Source organism: Emydura macquarii, unplaced genomic scaffold (assembly GCF_026122565.2).
Source record: "Emydura macquarii macquarii isolate MOO-44397 ecotype Brisbane River unplaced genomic scaffold, CSIRO-AGI_Emac_v2 contig_1386, whole genome shotgun sequence".
Taxonomy (NCBI): domain Eukaryota; kingdom Metazoa; phylum Chordata; order Testudines; family Chelidae; genus Emydura; species Emydura macquarii.
The window spans coordinates 1,020,950-1,043,114 of NW_027131523.1; the positions used below are offsets into that span (position 1 = coordinate 1,020,950).

The following is a 22,165-nucleotide window of genomic DNA, read 5'->3' on the forward strand; positions in this document are numbered from 1 at the left end:
CCCCAAGACACCGGCGCCTGTGGCCTCCCCCACGCCCGGCCGACGGCCCCCACCCCGCCTCGGGGCACAGCCGGCTTGGGGGGCCCGCACCCCACACAAAGACCTGGGGGGGGGCAGGATCCAACATGGCGCCGGAGGGGGGGGAGGGGAGCGGGCCGGGGGTGTCGAGCCGCAAGATGGCGCCCGAGTGGGGGAGGGGCGGGATCCAAGATGGCGCCCGGGAAGGCGGCGACGGGAACGAGGCCGCCGCGGTCCGGGTCCGCCCCTATCCCGGCCTGCTCCGCGCGGCCCCGGCTACGCGCTCCCCCCCCCCGCGCCCCCGCCGACGTCACACGCGAGCGCCGCGGTCATGGCGGCTCCGAGGCTGCGGCGGGCCCTGCCTCTGCCCGCGCGCCGGCTCCTGCCGCCGCTGCTGCTCCTGCTGCTGCCGCTGCCCGGGCGCTGCCGGGCCGGGGGCTGCCGGGGCCTGGGCCCGCGGGTAAGTCGGGGCGGGGCGCTCGGCGTCACCGGCTCCTCAATATTCATGAGCCCTCGTTTTATATTCATGAGCCCTCGTTAATATTCACGCGGAGGCGGGGCAGGCGATGGTTCCGCGCGCTAGCGACAAGGGGGAGGCGGGGCCAGCCGGCGATGGCCGCCTCATGAATATTCATGAGGACAGGCGGGGCTAACCCGCGCGAAGGAGCGCCTCACTGCCATTCACGCGGGAGACGCTCATTAATATTCATCACGGCTCGTCGGGGACGGTCTCCGTGGTAACCAGGTGAGTCGCGCTCATTAATATTCATGAATTGAACATGAATATGCACGAGGCTCCCCTACACGGCTGTGCCGTCCCCCAGCAAACAGGTGCGACCCCCCCCCTCATTAATATTCACAAGCCTGGCTATTAACATTCATCAATATTCATGAGGCATCATTGATAGGCATATCGCTCAGAGGCGCTCACAGTCACGAGGGCGAGAGAACCAATCACGGGCCAGAGCTGGCCCTGAATATTCACCGGGGAAATCAGCGAACTTGCATGTCATGCATATTCATGAGCATCTCCTCCGCCCTCAGCCCTGCTCTTCGCACACCAGAGCCCAACCCCTGGGTTCCATCTCCGGCTCCGGGAGGGCAGTGGGGGCTAGTGGTTAGAGCAGGGGGGTGGGGGCTGGGAGCCAGGACTCCTGGGTTCTGTCCCCGGCTCTGGGAAGGCACTGGGGGCTAGCGGTTAGAGCAGGGGGGTGGGGGCTGGGAGCCAGGACTCCTGGGTTCCATCCCCGGCTCCGGGAGGGCACTGGGGGCTAGTGGTTAGAGCAGGGGGATGGGGGCTGGGAGCCAGGACTCCTGGGTTCCATCCCCGGCTCCGGGAGGGGAGCTGGTTTCCTGATCTATGTCCCGTCTCGTCTCCAGCCAGGTGAGGGCCGGGACTCCGAGGCCTGCGTCTTCTCTCTGCAGCTGGAGCACTCCTTTGAGCCGGGTGAGTGGGTGGTTGGCCGGGGCTGGGGCTGGGTGGCTCCCACGGGGGTGGGCTGGAAGCAGAGGGTGGAGTTGGGGGGTTCCTGACCCTGTCCTAACGCTCCGCCCCCCCCCCCCCCCCAGACGACACCATTCACTTTCGGAAGCGGGGGACCCTGCTCTGGAGCCTGACACCGGAGCCCAGCCTCTCGCTGAGCCAGAAGCAGCTGTGCGAGGAGGAGCGCAGCAAGCTCAGGGTGAGTGAGTGGGGCGGGCGGGGGTGGCTAGTGTGGCGGGGGGGCGGTGGTGCTCAGCCCAGCCTCCACGAGGGGTCTGGGGGGAGGTTCGGGCGGCTCAGCTGCTGGAGGGGAGGCAGTGGGGGTTGCTGGCAGCCCAGCCCATAGGTTGGCGGGAGCATGGGGGGCGTTCTTACCTGTCCCTGTGGCCCCCCCTCCCTTCCCCTCCCAGGATGTGGCAGCAGTGAACGGGCTGTACCGGGTGCGGATCCCGCGCCGGCCCCTCGGGGCCGGGGAGGAGGCCGGAGCAGAGTACGTCAGCTCCTTCGTCCGAGCGGTGAGTGCCCCCCGCCCCCCATGGTGACAATCTTCCTACCCCGGGCCCTGTGGGGGGGATGCCCTCCCCAGCCGTGACACTCCCACCCCGCCTCGTGGCCTGCACCCAGCTCCCTGGGACACCTCGGTGCCACCCATCCACGCCCCGTGACCCCCCCAGGGCCTGCTCGCCCTTGGCTCTGCTTGTCTTTCAGGCTGGTCCCTGTGGGGTTCCCAGTCCCGTTGTCCGTTCTCCCCGGCCGGTGCCCTGGTGAGCTGAGAGGTCAGCAGACTCCTCTGGGCAGTGCCGCTGGATGGGGGAGAGTTGGGGGCAGGTGGGGTCTTTGTCCCGTCTCCCCTGCCCCAGTGCCTGCTCGGTAGGGGGGTGGTGCGGAGGTCTTTGCCTCACTCCCCCCCCAAGTGCTTGAGGGGTGGGGGCAGGGAGAGGGCAGGAAGGTCTCTGTGCCCCACTCACCCCCGCCCCCCCCCAGTGCTCGCTGGTGGACTCCCACCTGTCGGACCGGCTGACGGTGCACACGGATGGGGCCGGGAACGTGATCGGCGTCTCCATCGTCGCCGTGCCGGGATCCTGCCACGGTGCGGAGGTGGAGGACGTCGACCTGGAGGCCTTCAACACCACAGCGCTACTGCAGCAGCCGGTGCCAGCCGCCGTGTGCGTGTGGAGGGGGGGGAGCCAGGACCTGGGGGGTCTTGTGCCTGGGGTCAGGGGAGCAGTGGGGGGGAGGAAGGCAGCTCTGAGGAGCTGTGGGGGGGCCCAGGAGGGGTCCTCGTCTGGTCTGAGCAGGCAGATGGGGAGGGTCTGGGCTGGCCTTGGGAGGCAGTTGGGGGGGTCAGGCTCTGACAGGGATCTCTGCCCCCCCCAGCCCTGAGACGGCGGCGTTCATCGAGCGCCTGGAGATGGAGCAGGCGCAGAGGGCCAAGAACCCACAGGAGCAGAAATCCTTCTTCGCCAAATACGTGAGTGCGGGAACCCTGCCCCCCTCCACCGCTCGCCAGGGACCCACCCCAGACACACCCCAGCACTGCGCTGCGCCGAGACCCCCTCCTCCATTGTATCGCCGGGGTCCCACCCCCCACACACCCCAGCACTGCCCTGAGAACCCCTCCTTCATCGCCCTGCTAAACCCTCCCATCCATTGCACTGCCTGGGACCCACACACACACCCCACACCACTGCACTGACACACCCTCCTCCACTGCACTGCCTGGGACCCAGGGCTGTACCGAGGTGGGGAGGGGGCAGGCCTCCGGGCACCGGCTTGCGGGGGGGCACTGGGCTGGCCCTTCACAATGTGCAGGAGGCGGGGGACAAAGGAAGCTCTGAGGGGTGCCCCTCAGCGCCTCCCCCCACACACATTGTGATGGGCTGGGCCGGACCCCCTCCCCAGGCCAGGGGGTGTGGCCTCCTGTCTGTCCTAGCCAGCACTGGGCTGCAGCGGGAGAGGCAGGCGCCACGCGGCGGGTAAGTGCGGGGGCTAGGGCGGAGCCAAACCTGCATTTGTGCCCCCCCCAGTCACGCCTCCCCCCTGCAGGTAAAGACCCTCCCCCGCAGGGCAGCTGGGGGGTGGCATCAGGCCCCCTCCTACCCTGCGTGGGGTGGGAGCTGCAAACGTAGGCTTGTCTCCCCGGGTGCTGGAGACCCTTGGTACGCCCCTGCTGGGACCCACCCCACGCCCCCAGTGCTGCATCAGGACACCCCCACGCACCCCCCAGCGCTTCGCCAAGAAACCTCTCCTCCCATTGGACTGTCCCCTCCCCTCATCACTGCCTGTGACCACCACCTCCCTGCCCAGTGCTAAACTGAGACCCCCCCAGCCCTGTGATGCCCAGGACCCCCATATGCACCACTGCACCAGGACCCCTCAGCATTGCACTAGCCACCCTGGGAAGCCCCCCCTTCAGAAACTGCTCCCCCCCCCACCACCACCAAACCCTGTGCAGCCCAGAAACCTGCCTTCAAACCTCTCCTGCCACATGCTCCACTGCCTTGGCCCCCCCACCCCCCAAACTTAGCTGGGGGGGCTCTTGGGGAAGGGGCTCCTTGCCACAGTGTGCGTCCGCCCCCCTTGACGTGTGTTCTCCCCTCCCCCCCACAGTGGCATTTAATTCTGGGCGGGGCCGTGCTCCTCCTGGCCACCGGCTCAGTGAGAGCCCCGCGGGAGCCCGGACGCCAGCCCTGAGCAGCCAAGTAACCCCCCTCCTGCTATAAATACCCCCCACTCACCCTCCCCCCCACGCCTGCGATACCCACCTCCCCAGCCAGCAGGGAGCAGCCTCTCCTAGGCTCAGCCCCACCCGTTGCCTTCCAGACCCCCCCCTTTAAGCCAAATTCTGCGTGCCAGGCTGGGGGTGATCTGGCTAGCCTGCCAGTCTGTGCCTGGGGGTGTTTAGCCGTGGGGGGAACAGGGTCACTGCCCTGGGGTTGCCCATCACTCCCTGCTGGACCTGGTAGGATCAGTCCCCCCGCACCTTGGTGGCTGAACCCCCCCCTTCCCTCCACCCCCTTCCTCACTAGGGCTGGTGTGGTGACAATCGCTGGTGCTGGGCCTTCTGATCACCTGGGACAGGTGGGGTGGCCTCAGGCCCCGGGGGGTGGGGGAGGGGGGCACGGTATCTGCTCCCTGTGGGTCCTGGGAGGGCTCTTGTCTGCCTACTGCCATGGGGTGGGGCTCCAGCCCCGTCTAACACTCCCCCCTTTCTCCGCAGTGGATGTACATCATCCCCGTGGTGTTGTTCCTCATGATGTCTGGAGCGCCTGACGCCGGGGGACAGGGCGGGGGCAACGGGGGCAGTGCTGGGGGCAGGTGATGGTTGCCCCTGTCCAGGCGGGCGAGAGGAGGGTGGGTCTGTGTGTGGGGTCCCAGGAAACGGGCTGGGAGCTGCATGAACCCCCAAAAGGCAGTGGCCATCGCTCCGGTGAGCTCATGCCCAGGCTGTGGGTGAAGGTGGGGGTCTGGCACCCCATGGCACTAAATAAAGGCTGTCCAGCACCCACTCCTGTTTCCTGTGGTGAGTGGGAGTATGGGGGGCTGGGATGCTCAGGGCTGTGGTGGGGGGGGCAGCAGTCAGGCCTGGGTCACTCCAAGCGTTCCCCCCCGTGGGCGCTGGGGGGTTGGGGCCCCCATTACCCCAGGAGTGATAGCTGGTAGCTCCACCTCCCTTGTCCCATGGAGCGGGGGGCCACTGCCCCAGCACCCACCTGCTGGCTGTGCCCCCTGGGGGCTCTCCCATGCCGGCCGCTCCCCTGGGTGTGTGTGGGGGGGGAGGCGGGGCCAGGGCTGGTCTGGCACCATGGGAACCACAACCACACAGAGCTGGAACCCAGGGCCAGGACTCTAGAACCTGCCGCTCTAGAACCCCCAGCCCCGCCTGGGGGGGGGGGAGCCTGGATGCCTAGGTCCTGTGGCTGGGGGGAGGGGAAGGCTCGGACGCCTGGGTTCTGGGCCAAGTGCTGGGGGTGGGGGAGGCTCGGACGCCTGGGTTCCATTGGGGGTCACCCAAGGGGGGCCCCCCCCCTTTTTAGTCTGGGATAAAGATGCCCCGCCCCTTCTCCAATTCCTGTTCCCCAATTGGCTGCTGGTGCGTCCTCTCCCACTCCTGCGCTCCCATTGGCCGATGGGGCTGTTCACGCCCCCCTCCAATGGAGCCCCGCGTTCCTATTGGGGCTCCTTGCCGCCTCGCGGCACTCCGCGCTCTCATTGGCTGCTGGGGGTTCGTCCCGCCCCCCCTTCCACCGGCCCGCGCTGCCATTGGCTGGCAGGGTTCCTCGCGCCTCGCCTCTCCCGAGGGGCGCGCGCCCATTGGCGAGCGGAGCCGCTGTCGGTCGCCGATTGGCGGAGAGCCGGCGGGGCCGGGAGGGCGCTGATTGGCTGGCCCCGGCTGTCAGCGGGGGACCCACGTTACCGATCGATATGGGCGATCGGGCCGGCTGAGGCGGCCGCGCCGGGGCCGAGGTCGCAGCGATTCCGCCTCCCCGCGCCGAGCAGGTGGGGGCGGGGCCGGGATCGGCGAGCGGGAGGTGTCGGGGGAGGGGCCGCTATCACGAGAGGGCGCCACCCCGTGTGAGGGAGGGGCTGGTGTCAAGGGGCGTGGCTAGTATAAAGGGGCGGAGCTAAAATTGGGCGGGGGCTGGTATCAGGGGAGGGAATAACCCAGGATGGGGGGAGGGGCTAAAACATTGGGGTGCTGGTATGGGGGAGGGGCTGATTTCAAGTGGGCGGGGCTGGTATCAGGGGAGGGAATAACCCAGCATGGGGGGAGGGGCTGTTATTGAGAGGGAGGGGCTAAGCCAGTGACGGGGGGGCTATCACATGGGTGGATATCATGGCTGATTGGGGTCAGGAGATATTGGGGAAGGGGCTGGTGTCAGGGAGGAAATAGGCCAGCATGTGGGGGAGGGGCTGGTATTGAGGGGGAGGGGCTAAGATGGGAGGAACAACCCCGTATGGGGATGGGGAGGGAATACCGCAATGTGGAGTCTGGGGGGGCTGCCGGTCTCTGCCCCCTCCTCACGCTGCTGGTCTCTCCCCCAGACCCACGGCCCCTGGCCCGCGATGCAGGTGTCGGAGGACGCATGCGCCCCGCTGGAGGATGAGCTGCTCTGTGAGTGCAACCCCCCACCCCAATGAGACACCCCCCCATCCATCCTGCCTCCCCCCGGCTCTGGGCAACCACAAGAGACAGTTGGGGGGGTTGATCCCTGGATGGGGGGGGACCTCCGCACCCCATGCCATGCCACACCCCCATGAGCAGGGGAGGGTCCTCAAAGGGACTGGAAGGGGTGTTGGGTTGCAAGGGCTGGGGCTGGGGTCCCTGCTCTCCTCCAGTCTGTGGGGATCAGGGTGCAGGGGGTGCTGGGGTGCACAGTTTTGGGGGTCTCCTCTCGCTCTCCCCCGTAGTCTGTGGGGTGCAGGGAGCTCGGGACCCGCTCACACTCTCTCTCCCCCCTCCAGTCTGCGAGGATTGCCGGCTGTACTTCCGGGACGCCTGCCCCCAGCACGGGGCGCCCACCTTCATCACCGACTCGCCGGTGCCGGCCCGGGCACCCTCGCGGGCCCTGCTCTCCCTGCCCCAGGGGCTCCTGGTCAAGGAGCGGCCCCAGGGCGGGCTGGGCGTGTGGAGCACCCTGCCCGCCCTGCCCCGCGGCTGCATCTTCGGCCCCTACCAGGGGGAGGTGGTGCTGGAGCGCGGGGACTGCACGCTTTTCTCCTGGGCGGTAAGGGCCCCCTGCCCCCCTCCATCCTCCACGGCCAAACCCGGGGTCCTACCAGGGGGAGGTGGTGCTGGAGCGTGGGGAGGGCGCTCCTAGGTGGAGACCCCCCCAGTCCCTTCCCTCCACAGGGGTGCTGGGAATCCCTCAGGGGAGCTGTGGGGGGGTTGTCTCTCCAAGGGGGCTACTGTGAGGGGAGGAGGAGTATCCCGTGGAGTGCGGTGGGGGGGTCACTTGGGGGGCTGATCTCTCTTAGCGCTTCCCCTCTTTCCCCTCCAGGTCCGGGAAAACGGCTCCTATTTTTACATTGATGCCTCAGATGACTCCAAGTCCAGCTGGATGAGGTGAGGTCTGGGGGGCCCCCTCCCCACCCCACTGGGTGTCCTTCATGACACCCCACTTCCCATGCTGCTAGGGGTACCCCCCTCCTTACCCCACTTCTCTAGGCTGGGTGTTCCCTCCCGGGGGACAGCCCCATGACACCTTCCCCCTGGACAGGGGTCCTGCTCTGGGATGGGAGACCCTTTTTGGCAGGGGGGCAGCCCTGTGGGCCCTCTTCATCCCCGGCTTGACTCCTCCCCTGCCCCCCCCAGGTACGTGGCCTGTGCCTCCACGGAGGAAGAGCACAACCTGACGGTGTTCCAGTACCGCGGGCACATCTACTACCGGGCCTGCCAGCCCATCGGCGCCGGCGCCGAGCTGCTGGTCTGGATCGGCGAGGAGTACGCCCGCACCCGGGGGCTCAAGCTAGGTAAGGGGGTTCGGGGAGGGGGTCCATTGAGGGGGCACGGGCTTCAGCGTGGGGTCGGCTGCCTGGATATGGCGCCCTAGGGGCTTTGGGAGCAGGGAGAGCCACCTGCCAGCTTGGGGGGGCGAGGGGAACCCACTGGAGGGCTGCGTTCCTGGGGGGGGACACCTGCTGGGTGCCTTTCCCACATCCCCATCCCCATTCCTTGGAGACGGGGGGGGGGGAGGGCTGCATGTCTTTGGGGGTGGGGTCACCCCTACATCCCGCCTCCTGAGAACAGAGGGGGTGTGGCTGTGTCTCTTTGGGGGCAGGGTCACGCAGCCCCCCCCCAATCTAACTCTCCCCCCTCCTCCCAGGGGAGCATTTCAAGTACGAGTTCGGGGAGAAGGAGCTGCTGCTGAAGATGTTCCAGGACCTGCGGGTCAAGCCCCCCGAGCCGGCGCCCGCCACCCCCCACGGCCCCCCCTCCCGTCCCCCCTACCTCTGCGGCGACCTGGCCTCTTCCCGGCTGCACTCGCACAAGCCTGGCTACCTGGGCGCGGGCGGGGGGCCCCCGGGCCACCCTGCCCCGACCTTCCCGCTGCTGGAGGGCACCCAGAACCTGGTGGGGCTGGGCCGGGCCCAGAGCCGCTACTGGACCTTCTTCGGCTTCCAGGGCGACGCCTACGGGCGCATCCTGGACAAGACCAAGATCATCTGCAAGCTGTGCGGGGTGCGGCTCTCCTACAGCGGCAACACCACCAACCTCCGCCAGCACCTCATCTACAAGCACCGGCGGGAGTACAACCAGCTGGTGGGGGCGCAGGCTGGGGCGCCGGAGCCCCCCAAGGGGGCGCCGTCCCCCGCCGCCCTGGGCAGGACCACCCGGGCGGTGGCCGACTTCCTGGTCTGGGACCTGATGCCGCTGGAGGTGGTGGAGGGGGAGGGCTTTGGGCAGATGCTGCGGGCCCTGGAGCCCGGCTACAAGCCGCCGGCCGCCGCCTTCCTGGCCCACACCCTGCTGCGGGAGCGCCACCTGCAGGGCAAGGCCAAGGTGGCCGAGCTGGCCCGGGGGCTGCCCCACTGCGCCCTCAGCCTGGACCTGTGGCGCCATGGCCCCGGCCTCTCCTACCTCACCCTCACCCTGCATTACGTGGACGACGCCTTCGAGGCCTGCGCCCGGGTGCTGTGCAGCCGCCCTGTGCCGGAGGAGCCGTCCCCCGAGAGCCTGGCGGGGGTGCTGGGCTGGGCGGCGGAGGAGTGGGGGGTGCGGGAGAGCGGGGCCTACGCCGTGGGGCCCCACGGACCTGCTGCCCGCCAGGCGGCCGCGGCGCTGGGCTGGCAGGCCCTGCCCTGTGTGGGGCAGGCCCTGGGGGGCGCCATGGAGGCCGTGCTGGCCCTGCCGCCTGTCCGGAGCGCTCTGGAGCGGTGCCGGCACCTGGCGTCCTGGGCTCTGGCCGGGCCGGGCCGGGCCGAGGAGCCCCTGCTCCGGGCTCAGCTCAAGCGGCTGCTGCGGGACGGGGCGCAGTGGCAGAGCGCCCACGGGCTGCTGCAGGGGCTGCTGGAGCAGGCCGAGGCGCTGGGCGGGCTGGGGCCCGATGGGGAGCCAGCCCTGCGCCCCCAGGACTGGGCCGCGCTCCAGGACGCAGCCAACGTCCTCAAGCCCCTGGCGGTGGCTGCCTCCACCTTCACCAAGGAGCCCTTTGCGGGGCTCTCGTTGGTCAAGCCGGTCCTCACCTCCCTGCTCTGCAAGCACCTGGCACCGGGCGAGTGGGACTCGGAGCTGGCGCGGGCGGCCAAGGGGGCAGCGCACCGGGAGCTGAGCCGGCGCTACGCCGACCCCGAGGCCGGCCGGGCCCTCAACCTGGCCTGCGCCCTGGACCCCCGCTTCCGCGGCCTGGACTTCCTGAGCCTGCCCGACCGCGGCGAGACCCTGCGGCTGCTGACGCTGGAGGCCGTGGGCCTGGCCGAGGGGCCCGGCGCCGACCCCCGCGGCCAGGCCTCCAGCCCCCCCCTGCTGCCCCCTCCGCCCCCCAAGCAGCCCCGCCAGGACTCGGGCATCGAGTACCTGCTGGGGGACCTGTGCGGCGGGCGGGGCGGGGCGGGGGCGGGCTCCGTGCAGCAGCAGGCAGAGCAGGAGAGCGCCAGCTTCCAGACCAGCGGGGCCTCCTCCCTGGGCCAGGAGCCCCTGCAGTGGTGGAAGATGCACCACGCCCAGTACCCGCTGCTGGCCCGGGTGGCCCGCAAGCTGCTGGGCGTGCCCGCCACGGCCGCCCCTGCCGCCTGGCTCTTCGGGGAGCCCGGCCAGCTCATCTACAAGAAGCGGGCGGCCCTGGCCCCGGAGCACGTCGACATGCTGGTCTTCCTGCACGGCAATCGGGCCGTGCTTTGAGCCGGGCAGGGGGGGGGCAGGGGACCCCTGCTCTGTGCCTCCTGCCTGGGGAGGGGTAGGGGAGCCAGGGACTGTGCCTCCTGTCTTGGGGGGCAGGGGACCCCAGGTCTGGGTCTCCTGGCCTGGGGGGATTTGGGGAGCCCCTGCTGTGTGCCTCCAGCCTGTAGGGATCCCCCTTGCACCAAAAAGGTCAGATCCAGTGCTTCCAAGCCTCCTTTGCCCCATGGATCCAGCACCATGGGGCAAACAACTGAGCCAGCCCCCCTACGGGGGGGAGGGGGAGAGGGATGGTCCACCTGTGCTGGTAGGGGGGAGGAATCATCCATGTGTGCCTGGAGGTGGGTGAGGGAGGAACAGTCCATGTGTGTTGGGAGGAGGGGTGGAAATGGTGCTGCTGGGAGGGTGAGGGAGGAATAGTCCATTTGTTCTAGGAGGGGGGGAGTGAAGAAGGAATAGTCCATGTGGGGGGGGGGCGATGGAGGAATAGTCCTTGTGAGCTGGGGGCGGTGAGGGAGGTATTGTCCATTGAATGGGGTGGGAGAGGGAGGAATAGTCCATATGCGGAGGGGTGGGGGGATGAGGGAGGAATAATCCATGTGAGCTGGGGGGGGGGATGAGGGAGGAAGAGTGTGTGGGTGCTGGGGGGAAGGTTGCTGCACAAGGACAAAGCCAGTACCTCCCCCTTCCCCTTGGAGCCACCCATGCTGCTGTGTTTGACCCCCCCCGCGTCTGCACTGTGATCACTGAATGTCACCCCACCAACCACCCCCCGACTCAATGGGGGACCCCCCAGGCACCAGGCCCCCCCCACCCAGCAGCCACTAGGATGCAGCTAATAATTTCAAACCAAAGAATGATGGTAACCCCTGCCCCCCATCCCTGACCCCGTGACCCCCTGCCCCCAACTCACCCCTTCCCTGCCCCCGTGACCCCCTGCTCCCCATCCGTGACCCTGTGACCTCCTGTCCCCCAAATCATCCCATCCCTGCCCCTGTGACCCCCTGCTCCCCCCTCACCCCATCCCTGCCCCTGTGACCCCCCTACTCCCAACTCACCCCATCCCTGTGACCCTCTGTCCCTGCTCACCCCACCCCTTTGTCCCACCCCACTTTCCTCTCCCAAATTCTCTGTCCCACCCAGTCTCCTTCACCCCCCACATCTCCTCTCCCGGCCCCCCTTGCTCCAGTCCCCTTTGCCCCCCCCCCACACATGTGTAGCTGGCATGCCCAGATTGTACACCCCCCCCCCTGCCCGAGTTTGGAGTCCAAGCAGAAATGTGCACCCAGTGGTTTCTGCGGGCCGGGCGTGGGGGGTCGGTGTGGGGAGCCCATGGCGCCTCCACTCTCCCCCGCCCCGCCGACCGCAGACCCGGGCTGCCAGGCAGGAAAAGAAACCAAAAAACCAAACTGAAAACGAATAAAAGAGTGTCTATTTTACCAGAGACGCCTGCGGGTGTGACTGGGGGGGCAGCTGCCCTGGGGGGGGAACAGCCGGGGAAGCGTGGCGCAATGCTACGGGGGACTGCCCCGGGGTGGGGGGTACAGGACGGGGGGGGGGGGGGGGCTGTCCCAGTGTGCCAGACACGGGAATTGGTGCATGTCCCCCCCTGCACAAGGGTGATGACCTTTGACCCCCTAGCGGGGGGGGGGGTCATCCTTGGGGTACTTGGAGGATGACCTTGGCTGCCTGTGACGGGGAGGGGGGCGCGCTGGGGGAGGTGGATTAACCGTTTCCTTGCTGCAGCCCCCTGCATGAAAGCTGGGCCTTGGGGTTCGGGCAGGGGGGTTCTGGGGGGCGGGAGGGAGTAATTCCCCAGACAACAGCCCCTTGGGTAAGTACGTAGGGGGTTGGGGGGTGATACCTGCTGTCACTGTCCGGTGTGGGGGTTTGGGTCTCTGGGATGGGATGGGCACGGTCCCCGTTGCCCCCCCAGAGCCAGTACTCAACAATGGGTGCAATCGTCCTGTTGAAGTAGATGGGGGGGGGGGTCCGGGAGCCGGTTCTCTGGGCCCTGGGGGTGCAGAGAGTAGATGGGGGGGTCGAGGGTTCCTGGAGCTGGTTCTCTGAGTGCAGGATCCCTGGAGGGGGCAGTTACTGCGTCTGCAGGATGGGGGGAGGGTGTGCTGAGTCCCTGGAGGGGACAGGTGTTGGGTCTGTGGGCTGGGGGATGCAGTGTCTATGGTGGGATGGGTGCTGGGTCTCCAGGCTGGGGGTGCAAGGTCCCTGGGGGGGTTGGTGCCGGGTCTCTGGGCTGGGGGGTGCAGAGTCCCTGGGGGGATGGGTGCTGGATCTCTGGGGGGGATGGGTGCTGGGTCTGCAGGCTGGGGGGTGCAGAGTCCCTGGGGGGGTTGGTGCTGGTCTCTGGGGGGTGCTGGGTGCTGGTCCCAGGTACCCCTAGAGCCGGTACTCGCAGATGTAGTACATGCGCCGGGCGCAGTCGTTGTCCCACCACTTGCCGTCGTCGGAGGAGAGGGAGACGCAGTTCTCGCGGGTGCCCCCGTTGGGCTGGCTGACCAGCGGGTCCCGGTACCAGTCGAAGAAGGAGACGCGCTGCCCGTTCTCGTACAGCCACAGCCCCTCGGCCCGCCGGTCGTGGATGCCCACCCAGGCCGGCCAGTTGAAGGGCTGGCAGGCCTCGTGCAGGTAGCGGCGCAGGGCGGCCAGCTCGGCGTCGTCGGCCGGCATGGCCAGGTCCCCGCCCCGCAGCCGGCACAGCCCCCGCGCCCCGTCGTAGCCCTCGAAGTTCTTGAAGAGGAGGAAGCACTTGCCGTGGACCCGCCGGCCCCGCAGGCAGCCTGCGAGGGGGGACAGGGCCTGTGAGCTCCGACTCCCCCCCCTGCTCGCAAAAACCGGCTCAGGTCTGAGCCCGACCGTCCCCCTGCTCCCCCCCCCCGGGCGCCCCAGAGTAACGCCTCTGCCCTGCCCCCCAGCCTCGCCCCTCTAGCTCCACAGACACAGCCCCACTGCTCTTTCCCCTTTGACCCAGGGCCTGCCCCGCCCCACCCCAGTCACCCTGAAGCAGGCTGCTCCCCCTAACCTGAGTGGGGTTCATCCCCAGGACTCACGCCTCAGTTTCTCGGGCTCAGTACAAACTTTTAACCCATAAGGGGGGCAATGGGGGTTGCAGCCTGGGCCGGGCCCCCCGGGGGCCTCCGGACCCTGGTAAAGCGTACCCTTCGCCTGCCCCATGTGGGGGCCCTGTGAGCCCCCATGGACCTTTCCCCTCCGCCCCGGAGAGGGGCTGCCCCCCACGGCCCGGCGCTGGCGCTCACCGTCTATCTTGCCGAGGTCCTGCTGGTTGCGGGTGCTGGTCTGGCTCAGGGTGCTCAGCGCCTCCTGGGCCTCGGCGAGGCGGCCCCGCAGCTCGGCCAGGCCCTGGGAGAACTGGGCCACCCGCAGATCCATGGTGTAGAACTGCACGTTCAGCCGGTGCACGGCCGCGTCCAGGGAGTCCAGCCGCGAGACTGCCGGGGCAGGGGGGACGGAGACGGCCTGAGACGCCGCCCCTTCCCCTCCCCTCGGCCCCACCTGCCCCCCTCCTCCCCTCAGCCCCCTTACCCCCCAAACCAGGCGTTGGACTATGGGGCCCAGGGAGCAGGATGGGTTGGCTGGGGCTGGCTGTGGGATCGGGGGGCGGGGGAGGGACACTGGGCCCAGGCCATCTGGGGTTGTGGGGGGCAGGGGGCACCCCCTACTCACACACGTAGGTGAATCCATCCTCCTCAGGCTGCAGGGCTGCTGTGGTCAGGGCTGGCTGGGTGGGACCCATGTCCCCCTCGCCGGGTCCCCCGTCCCCACCGTCCGTCCCGTCCTCCTCCCGCTCCTCTTCCTCGCCCCCCTCGGGGGCCAGCTCCGTCAGCGTCATCTTGGGGGGCCCCTCGCCCTCCACCTCTGGCAGCTGCAGCACTTCCTGCAGGTGCTGTGGGGCAGAGAGGGGGGGAATGACCCTCCTGCCCTGGGGTCTGCCCCCATTCCCCCCCCACTACCCCACCAACCCAGCTCCCCATCCCCCTCCCGGGCCTGCCCCGCTCCCCCCCCCGCCAACCTGCCCCACTGCCCTCCAACCCAGTTTACCATCATCATCCAGACCCCGCCCTCTATCCCTCCCCTTGGCCTGCCCCACAGCTACAGCACAGAATGTGGGGGGGTATTGGGGGGGCAGGATGCACCTTTTGTGGTGCTGCCTGGGAATCAATATGGGGGATCCCCCTGGAGAGTTGAGTGGATTAGAGTGGAAGGAGGAGGGGGCTGGGAGCCAAGATTCCTGGGTTCTGTTCCTGGCTCCAGGAGGGGAGTGAGGTCCAGGGGTTAGAGCAGGGGGGCTGGGGCCGGGACTCCTGGGTTCTGTTCCTGTCTCTGTGGGCCTGGTGTCCGAGTCCCCCCATGCAGCGCTTGGATCCCGGGCTCTGGGAAGGGCATGTCAGGCCGGGTGAGGCACTTACATAAGGCGGCTGCCTGCGGCTCCCAGTCCCAGCTCTGGGAAGGGGGTGGCAACCCTGGGAATGGGGGGAAGAGTGAGGGGACCCCCTGGGAATGAGGGCACGGGGGGAGGGTAACCTCGAGGGGGGTTGGCCTGGTGAGGAGGGCGGGGGCCCTGAACCAGAGGTGGGAGAATGGGAACCCGTTGTGGGGGCCGGGACTGGGAGGGGACCCTGAGCTGTGGGGATGGGGGTGCTGGGAACCCCTGGGAGAGGGTGGGACTCTGAGCTATGGGGCAGGGAGTGGAAGGGACCCCTGAACAGTGGGGGTGCAGGGGAGAGCCCCCAAGGAGGGGCTGGGCCATTGGGATGGGGGGCCTAGAGGAGAGGGACTGACCCCCTGGGGGAAGTGAAGCGGACGGGACCCCGTGGGACTAGGATATTGGGGGAACACGCTGACCGCCAGGCCCCCCAGCCCCCCACTCACCTTCAGCATCAGGGCCTGTCTCTCCTCGGCCGAGCTGAGCTCCTTCCCCCGGCCGGTCCCCAGCAGCGCCCCCAGAAGCAGCAGCACCCTGCACCCCGTGTCCATGCCGGCTCCGTTCCCCCGTGGCCCAGACATGGTTTCCTCCCTCCCTCCTGCCCGGGCGGCGCCGCCAAGCGCTGGGGCTGGCGGGGGAAGCTGGAGGGGGCTGGGACCCCGGCCAAGAGCCCGCTGATCCAAACCAGATGTGGGGCGGAGGTTGCCAGGCCCAGCGCCGCTGGTGGGGGCAGGGTGACCCCATTCACCACCGTACAGTGGGGGTGTGTGTCTTTGCCTGTCCCATACATACCGGAGCCTGTGCCCCACATCCGTGGGTTTGGTCGCCCCTCCAATTACTGTCAAAGCCTGGGCCTGCGTCCATGTGTGTATTTGCAAATCCCACGTGTGTGCGTGTCCGATATCGTGTGTATCTGCACGGCAGTGTGCCCCTGGTCGTGTGTAGTAGAGGGTCAGAGTGTGTGCTCTGTAGCCGTGTGTATTCGCGTGTGCCATGCATGTCACAGCGTGTTCCCTGTATTCATCTGTATTTGTGTGTCCCATGCATGTCACAGCATGTTCCCTGTTTCCGTGTGTATTTGCGTGTCCCATGCATGTCACAGCATGTTCCCTGTTTCCGTGTGTATTTGCGTGTCTCATGCATGTCACAGCGCATGCCCTGTGTGCCTGTGTATTTGCGTGTCTCCGTGTGTATTTGCGTGTCCCATGCATGTCACAGTGCGTGCTCTGTGTCGGGGTGTGGACAGCACAGGGGTGGGGGATGTTCTGGCCATGACGATAGTGGGGGCATGAGGTGGCCCCATGGGTTCCTGAACAGCAGTGGTAGGGGGCGAAGGGCGGGGTGCAGGGCGGGGGTGGGGAGCGCTGGACATGAATGTGGGGGGACGGGGGCTGTGACAGCAGGCGGGGAGAGGGGTGGTTCCGAAGTGGGGGGGAGGGGGGGTCTGGCCATGCATGGTACTGAGCGGGGAGGGTGGGGTGCCCCTCTATACATTCCTGAACATCAGCGACACGGGGGGGGGGCAGTGACTGGACCCGGCGATTGGGGGAAGCTGGCCATGACTGGGACGGGTGGACCCATGTTTCCTGAACAGCTGGGGGGGGGCACCAGGTGGCTGGTGGGTGGTGCTGGGGGAGTGGTGGGGTGGATGGTGCTGCGGCGACGGCGGGGGGGGGGGGGGGCGGGTGTCTTTGAATGGGGGGGGGCGGGGCGGACCCGTGGGTTCCTGAATAGCAGCGGCGGGGGGGCGGGCGGCACCAGGATTGGGCGGTACCGGATGGATGGTACCGCGCCGGTGGCTATGAATGGGTGGGGGGGGGGGGGGAGCGGGGCGGACTCCCCCCCCCCCCGTGCCTTCCTGAACAGCAGCAGCGTGGGGGCGGGAGGGAGAAAGGGGGCGGCACCGGGTGGATGGCGGGTGCCACCGGGGGCGGGTGATCCCGGGCGGGCGGCTCTGAATGGGGGGCGGGGGGGTATCGGGGCGCGGCGGACCCGTGCCTCGCCGAGCAGCAGCAGCGGGGGGGTGGGCGGTACCGGGGTTGGGCGGAACCGGGAGGATGGTACCGGGCGGGGTGGCTATGAATGGGAGGGCGGGGGGGGGGCGCGGCGGACCCGTGCATCGCCGAGCAGCAGCAGCAGCAGCGGGGGGGTGGGCGGTACCGGGGGGCTGGCACCTGGTGGGTGGTACCGGGGGGCGGGCAGATCAGCATCATCCAAGCCGGGGGGGGGTGGGGAGGGGGGAGCGCGCAGCCCGGGAGACGGGACCAGGCGCGAGCGGACGGAGATGGGGACGGGGCCGTGCCACGCGGGGGGCTGAGACACCCGCCCATCGCCCGGGGGGGGCAGAGCCGGGGGGGGCCGCCACCATGGTCCCCCCCACAGGACAGTCGTGCTGAGCGCGACCCAGCCCCCCCCCCCAGCAATCGGCAGGTAAGGGGCAGCCAGCCCGTGGGGGGCCGGGGGTCCCTGTGTGGGGCGGGGCGGGAGGGCTGGTTAGCTGGGGGGTCTCTGTGGGGGAGGGGCGGGGGGATGGGGGTCCCTGTGGGGGAGGGGCGGGGGGCTGGTTGGCTGGGGGTCCCTGTGTAAGGGGGCAGTAGACGAATGGGGGGGAAGGGGTTGGATCAGTGGGGTGTCTGTGGGGCTGGGAATGTGAAGGGGAATTGAACTGGAGCTGGCCCGGATCGCTGTGGGGGGAGGGGCAAGGGGGCTTGCCGGCCGGGGTCCCCATAGGGGAATGGTGGGGGGCTGGATGGCCAGGGTTCCCACGCAGGGAGGGGTGGAGGATGGTGTCCCTGCGGGGGATGGGTCTGGCTAGCTGGGGGTCCCTCTGGGAGGAAGGGCAGGGAACCCCATGGAGGGTGGGGCCGGGGTGCCCATGGGGGGAAAGGACTAGCGGGTATCCCTGGGGGCAGTGCTGGGGGTGAATGGAGGGGGGAAGGGCTGGCTGGGGACCCCTGGGGGGGGAAGGGAGGTCGCGTGGCTTTGGTGGTGGCATTCGGGAGACTGGGGGGCGGAGGGGACCCCGGGGGGCGGCTGCCTTTGTCTGGGACACACCCGGGGAGTGGGGGAAGGGGGGAGTCCCCATGTCTTGGCTCGTCTGGGGTCTCCCCCACCCCAGTTTCTTCTGGTCCCTGGTATGGCCCCAAGCAATGAGCGCGCGGCACCCAGATTTGTTCAATGGCTATTGCCCCCCCCCCCAGAAACTGTTCCAGAGCCCCTGCTTGGGGACGGTGCGGGGGGGGGGGGGGAAGAGGGACAGGAGGCAGGCGGAGGGGGCGGGGAACAGCACCATGCGGTGGGGAGGCTGACTGGGTGCTGGAGAAGCATGCGGGGGGCTATCTGGGAACAGCAGTGGGAACAGCAGGGTGTGCACATGTGCTGCAGGCATGTGAGCCTGTGTGTGTGTGCCTGCATTGTCTCGGGGGGGGGGGGTGCATGCCTTTGTGTGTGTGTGCATGCATATATCTGTGCATGTGTGTGTGAGAGGGAGAGGGGGGGTGTCTATCTTTGTGTGCATGCATCTGGGTATGTGAATCTGTGTGTGCGTGTGCGTGTATTATCTGTGTGTGCACACGTATCTCTGTGCACGCAGATCTGTGTGTGCATGCATTATCTCGGTTTGTGCATGCATGTCTTTGTGTCTGCATGCATTATCTCAGTGTGCATGCATTAGCTCTGTGTGTGCGCATTATCTGAGTGTGTGCACGCAGATCTTTGTGTGTGCATGCATTATCGCAGTGTGTGCGTGCATTATCGCAGTGTGTGCGTGCATTATCGCAGTGTGTGCATGCATTAGCTATGTGTGTGCACATTATCTGAGTGTGTGTGTGTGCATGCATTATCGCAGTGTGTGTGTGCGCAGTGTGTGCATGCATATCTGAGTGTGTGCACGCAGATCTTTGTGTGTGCATGCATTATCTCTGTGTGTGCGTGCATTATCGCAGTGTGTGCATGCATTAGCTCTGTGTGTGCACATTATCTGAGTTTATGCACGCAGATCTTTGTGTGTGCATGCATTATCTCAGTGTGTGCATGCATTAGCTCTGTGTGTGCGCATTATCTGAGTTTATGCACGCAGATCTTTGTGTGTGCATGCATTATCTCAGTGTGTGCATGCATTAGCTCTGTGTGTGCGCATTATCTGAGTGTGTGCACGCAGATCTTTGTGTGAGCATGCATTATCTCAGTGTGCATGCATTAGCTGTGTGTGTGCGCATTATCTGAGTGTGAGCATGCATTATCTCAGTGTGTGCGTGCATTATCGCAGTGTGTGCACGCAGATCTTTGTGTGAGCATGCATTATCGCAGTGTGTGCATGCATTAGCTGTGTGTGTGCACATTATCTGAGTGTGTGCACGCAGATCTTTGTGTGTGCGCATTATCTCAGTGTGTGCACGCATATCTCTGTGTGTGTGTGTGTGGCTGTGCATCTGTGGATTTTTGTGAGTTGTCGTTGTGTGCACATGGCTACATGTGCATGGGCGTGTATGGGTCCATTGCATCCGCGTCTGTGTCTGCACGCGTGTGTGAATCTAGTGCCGGGGTGGGGGCGGGGATTTGTCTCCACATGGCAGTGTTGGGTCCATTGCACAGGTGCGTCTTTCATTGCGCCTGGCAGCGTGTGTTGGTGCCTGGGCCTGTCTCTCTGAACGTGGCCACATACAGCCCTGCGTCTGTGTGACAGCGTGCGTAGTGTCTGTGTATCCTTGCCCGGGGGCGGCTGGGTGCATCTGTGTGCGCGCTGGGGGGGAGGGTAGTGCGTGTGCCAGGGCGTGTGAGCGACACCAGGAAGGGGCCACCTCCTTTGGCCTAATTTCATACCCAGGAGCACGAGGCGCTTTCTGCTTGAGGTCACCGGAGAAACCGAGCGAGAAGGAGATAGAGAGATAACCGCTCTTCCTTCTGGGGAGGCTACGAGGCTGCCCCACCCCCCAAGACAGCCCCTGGGCCCTAGCCCCCTCCCCGCCCCGGCTTCACACCCCGACGTCCTGATCGAGCCGCGGCCCCTCGGCAGGGACTGGCGCAGCCCAGCCAGGGTTTGCAGTGACACCGGGTTCGCCTGGGGAGTTAGTCACCTGGCAGGCAACGCACAGAGCTATAAAGAGGAAGAGCCAGTCTGTCCTGGCCCGGGGCCACGGAGTCTCTTTCTGGCTCTCGTCTCTCTCCCGTCAGGCCCAGGTGAGAGCTGCCAGCCTCCAGACGCCTTTCGGTGCCTTGCCCCTTGTCCCGCCCCCACCTGTGGTGAGTTCACAGGATCTGCCTGCCGGAGTTGCTCAGTTCTCGGGGCTTCTGTTGTCTTGGGGGGGGGCGGTCCGGTTCAGCCGGTCTCTAGCGACCCATTCATACCACCCCAGCCAGGTATGTGACACCCGCTCCCCCCCACATCTCCGGCTGTTTCCCAAGAGCAGTGATTTTTAACCCTTGTGGACCCACTGGGTAGCAATGCAAAGTACAGAGGGAAAGCGAGGCACGTGTAGTCATGATAATATTTCAGAAAATTCTCACTCTGTCACAGCACCCTTCTAGACTGGCTCTGTGTGTCCTGTATATAGACACCCCCCGCCCCAGCCTGGCTCTATGTCCTATGTAATTATCCATCCCTCCATAGTCACGTCACTATCTGTCTATCCATCTCCCCACAAACCGCCCTATCCATCCATCCATCCCTTCACATCCGTCTATCCACCCTACCCTCCATGCCCCCACATCACTTCATCCGCCCAGCCATCTCCAAACGCATCCTTCCACATACACATCCCGGCATCCGTCCATCCGTCTGCCTGTGCCGTCCTTCCCTTACACACCCCTATATCTAATCTAACTATCCATCTGCCCTCTATTTGGCTCTATTTCATCACACCCCTCTATTTGGCTAAGTGACAGATCTCAAAAAGGTAATTGTCAATGGGGAATCATCACCGAATGTAGGTGTTTCCAGTGGGGAAAATGCAAGGGTCTGTATGAGGCCCGGCGCTATTCAGCATTTTCCTCAATGATCTGGAGGTAAATGTAAAATCGCCGCTGATAATTTTTGCGCCTGACACAAAGATTGGCAGAGCAGTAAATACCGGGGAGGACGGGGCAGACGCACGGAGCGGCCTGGATTGCTTGGTGAGCTGGGCCCGTTCAAAGAAAGCGTGTTTTAATAGACAAATGCAAGGTCATGCCTCTGGGAAGGGAGAATGCGGGCCAGACCTCCAGGCTGGGGGGCGGGGGCTGTGTCCTGGACAGCAAGGACTGGAAAAGATTTAGGGGTCACAGTAGACAAGAAACTGAACATGAGGTCCCAGTACGATGCTGTGGTGAAGAGGCTGAAAGCAATCCTTGGATCTTGAAACGGGAGTATTGTATTCTTTCTTTCCCCATCTATCTATCTATCTATCTATCTATATATCTATCTCATACACGTCTGTCTATCTATCTATCTATCTACCTATCTATCGATCCCATACACGTCTATCTATCTATCTATCTATCTATCTATCTATCTATCTATATATCTATCTCCATACACATCTGTCTATCTATCTATCTATCTATCTCTCTATCGATCCCATACACACATCTCTCTCTCTAGCTATGCACCCATCCCATTACACTCTCTTTCACCGCCTCTCCCCCATAGTACCCCACAGATCCATTTCTGATGGAGGAGCACCATGCTCCATTCTGTATGAAACCCTCCCCCCACATACACTTTGCGCTGTGTTTCCCCAAGTGTGGGCATCTGGGGGCAGGCTGTGCCCCCCCCCCCCCCCCCCCGGTACTCTGTGCCCTCGGCAGGCGCCTGCGCCGGAGACTTCTCTATGCTCCATCCGTGCTGGGCTATTCTTAGCAGCCGCGCCTTTGATTCATGCTTCTGAGAGCACATGTCTGTGTGTGTGTATGTGTGAGTGTGTGCGCACGCTGAGTGCAGCAATGCCTCTGTGTGTGTGTGTGTGTGTGTGTGTGCATGCTGGATGCAGTAGTCTCTGTGGGTGTGTGCACACTGAGTGCAGCAGTGCTATGTGTGTGTGTGTGTGTGTGTGTGTGTGCAAGCACACATGCTGAGTGCAGCAGTTTGTGTGCGTGTGTGCGTGTGCACAGAATGCAGCAGTGCGTGTGTGTGCATGATGGATGCAGCAGTCTGTGTGTGCACACTGAGTGCAGCAGTCTCCGTGTGCGTATGTGAGTGTGCGTGCATGCTAAGCACAGCTTGTGCGTTGGTGCGGATGTGTAAGTGTGCGTGACAGTGTGTGTGCGTCGCTATGTAAGTGTGTGTCTCTGTGTGTGGGTGTCTGTCTAGCTGGGCGGAATGGGTGGCTGACCCCACAGTGCGTGTATGTGGGGTGATTCTCGTCCTGCCTTGGGGGGGGTCTCAAGT

The 22,165-nt window shown here is 66.0% G+C and overlaps 4 protein-coding genes across 6 annotated transcripts in view; 3 read left to right on the plus strand and 1 right to left on the minus strand.

Annotated features, from left to right (window-relative positions):
* The first annotated feature begins 309 nt into the window (after window positions 1-309).
* On the plus strand, window positions 310-5,009 carry EMC10 (ER membrane protein complex subunit 10). 2 transcript variants are annotated; one of them, XM_067552271.1, is made up of 8 exons: window positions 310-478; window positions 1,399-1,465; window positions 1,588-1,700; window positions 1,912-2,016; window positions 2,486-2,667; window positions 2,879-2,972; window positions 4,112-4,203; window positions 4,722-5,009. In XM_067552271.1, exons 1-7 carry the CDS (start codon window positions 350-352, stop codon window positions 4,193-4,195), a joined length of 774 nt encoding a protein of 257 aa, XP_067408372.1. In that variant the 5' UTR covers window positions 310-349; the 3' UTR covers window positions 4,196-4,203; window positions 4,722-5,009. The 2 variants fall into 2 exon arrangements, with proteins under 2 accessions (XP_067408372.1, XP_067408371.1); XM_067552270.1 differs by lacking the exon at window positions 4,112-4,203.
* A 1,294-nt stretch (window positions 5,010-6,303) lies between these two features.
* LOC137155748 (E3 SUMO-protein ligase ZBED1-like) lies at window positions 6,304-10,716 on the plus strand. 2 transcript variants are annotated; one of them, XM_067552130.1, is made up of 6 exons: window positions 6,304-6,329; window positions 6,548-6,617; window positions 6,968-7,230; window positions 7,504-7,568; window positions 7,818-7,975; window positions 8,329-10,716. In XM_067552130.1, the coding sequence occupies exons 2-6, from the start codon at window positions 6,569-6,571 to the stop codon at window positions 10,341-10,343; spliced, it is 2,550 nt and encodes an 849-aa protein (XP_067408231.1). In that variant the 5' UTR covers window positions 6,304-6,329; window positions 6,548-6,568; the 3' UTR covers window positions 10,344-10,716. The 2 variants fall into 2 exon arrangements, with proteins under 2 accessions (XP_067408231.1, XP_067408232.1); XM_067552131.1 differs by lacking the exon at window positions 6,304-6,329 and having other exon boundaries at window positions 6,529-6,617.
* A 2,009-nt stretch (window positions 10,717-12,725) lies between these two features.
* CLEC11A (C-type lectin domain containing 11A) lies at window positions 12,726-15,363 on the minus strand. The gene is made up of 4 exons (XM_067552339.1): window positions 15,249-15,363; window positions 14,043-14,262; window positions 13,616-13,807; window positions 12,726-13,138 (listed from the first exon to the last, which is right to left on the minus strand). Exons 1-4 carry the CDS (start codon window positions 15,351-15,353, stop codon window positions 12,738-12,740), a joined length of 918 nt encoding a protein of 305 aa, XP_067408440.1. The 5' UTR covers window positions 15,354-15,363; the 3' UTR covers window positions 12,726-12,737.
* A 1,688-nt stretch (window positions 15,364-17,051) lies between these two features.
* Window positions 17,052-22,165, plus strand: part of SHANK1 (SH3 and multiple ankyrin repeat domains 1) — a 36,552-nt gene continuing 31,438 nt past the window's right edge. Inside the window, exon 1 of the mRNA XM_067552333.1 lies at window positions 17,052-17,232. The gene's annotated coding sequence lies outside the window, so the exon portion shown is untranslated. The remainder of the gene's footprint in view (window positions 17,233-22,165) is intronic.

Bases quoted from the DNA above. Each gene is read 5' to 3' on its own strand.
- CLEC11A (XM_067552339.1), bottom strand. From the start codon at position 15,353: ATGGACACGGGGTGCAGGGTGCTGCTGCTTCTGGGGGCGCTGCTGGGG. The intron at 13,808-14,042 runs GTGAGTAGGGGG...CTGCCCCGGCAG, and splicing joins GGATGGATTCACCTACGTGT to TCTCGCGGCTGGACTCCCTG. The intron at 13,139-13,615 runs GTGAGCGCCAGC...CCCCCCTCGCAG, and splicing joins GGACCTCGGCAAGATAGACG to GCTGCCTGCGGGGCCGGCGG.
- LOC137155748 (XM_067552130.1), top strand. From the start codon at position 6,569: ATGCAGGTGTCGGAGGACGCATGCGCCCCGCTGGAGGATGAGCTGCTC. The intron at 7,231-7,503 runs GTAAGGGCCCCC...TTTCCCCTCCAG, and splicing joins GCACGCTTTTCTCCTGGGCG to GTCCGGGAAAACGGCTCCTA. The intron at 7,569-7,817 runs GTGAGGTCTGGG...TGCCCCCCCCAG, and splicing joins TCCAAGTCCAGCTGGATGAG to GTACGTGGCCTGTGCCTCCA.
- EMC10 (XM_067552270.1), top strand. From the start codon at position 350: ATGGCGGCTCCGAGGCTGCGGCGGGCCCTGCCTCTGCCCGCGCGCCGG. The intron at 1,466-1,587 runs GTGAGTGGGTGG...CCCCCCCCCCAG, and splicing joins GGAGCACTCCTTTGAGCCGG to ACGACACCATTCACTTTCGG. The intron at 2,017-2,485 runs GTGAGTGCCCCC...GCCCCCCCCCAG, and splicing joins TCAGCTCCTTCGTCCGAGCG to TGCTCGCTGGTGGACTCCCA.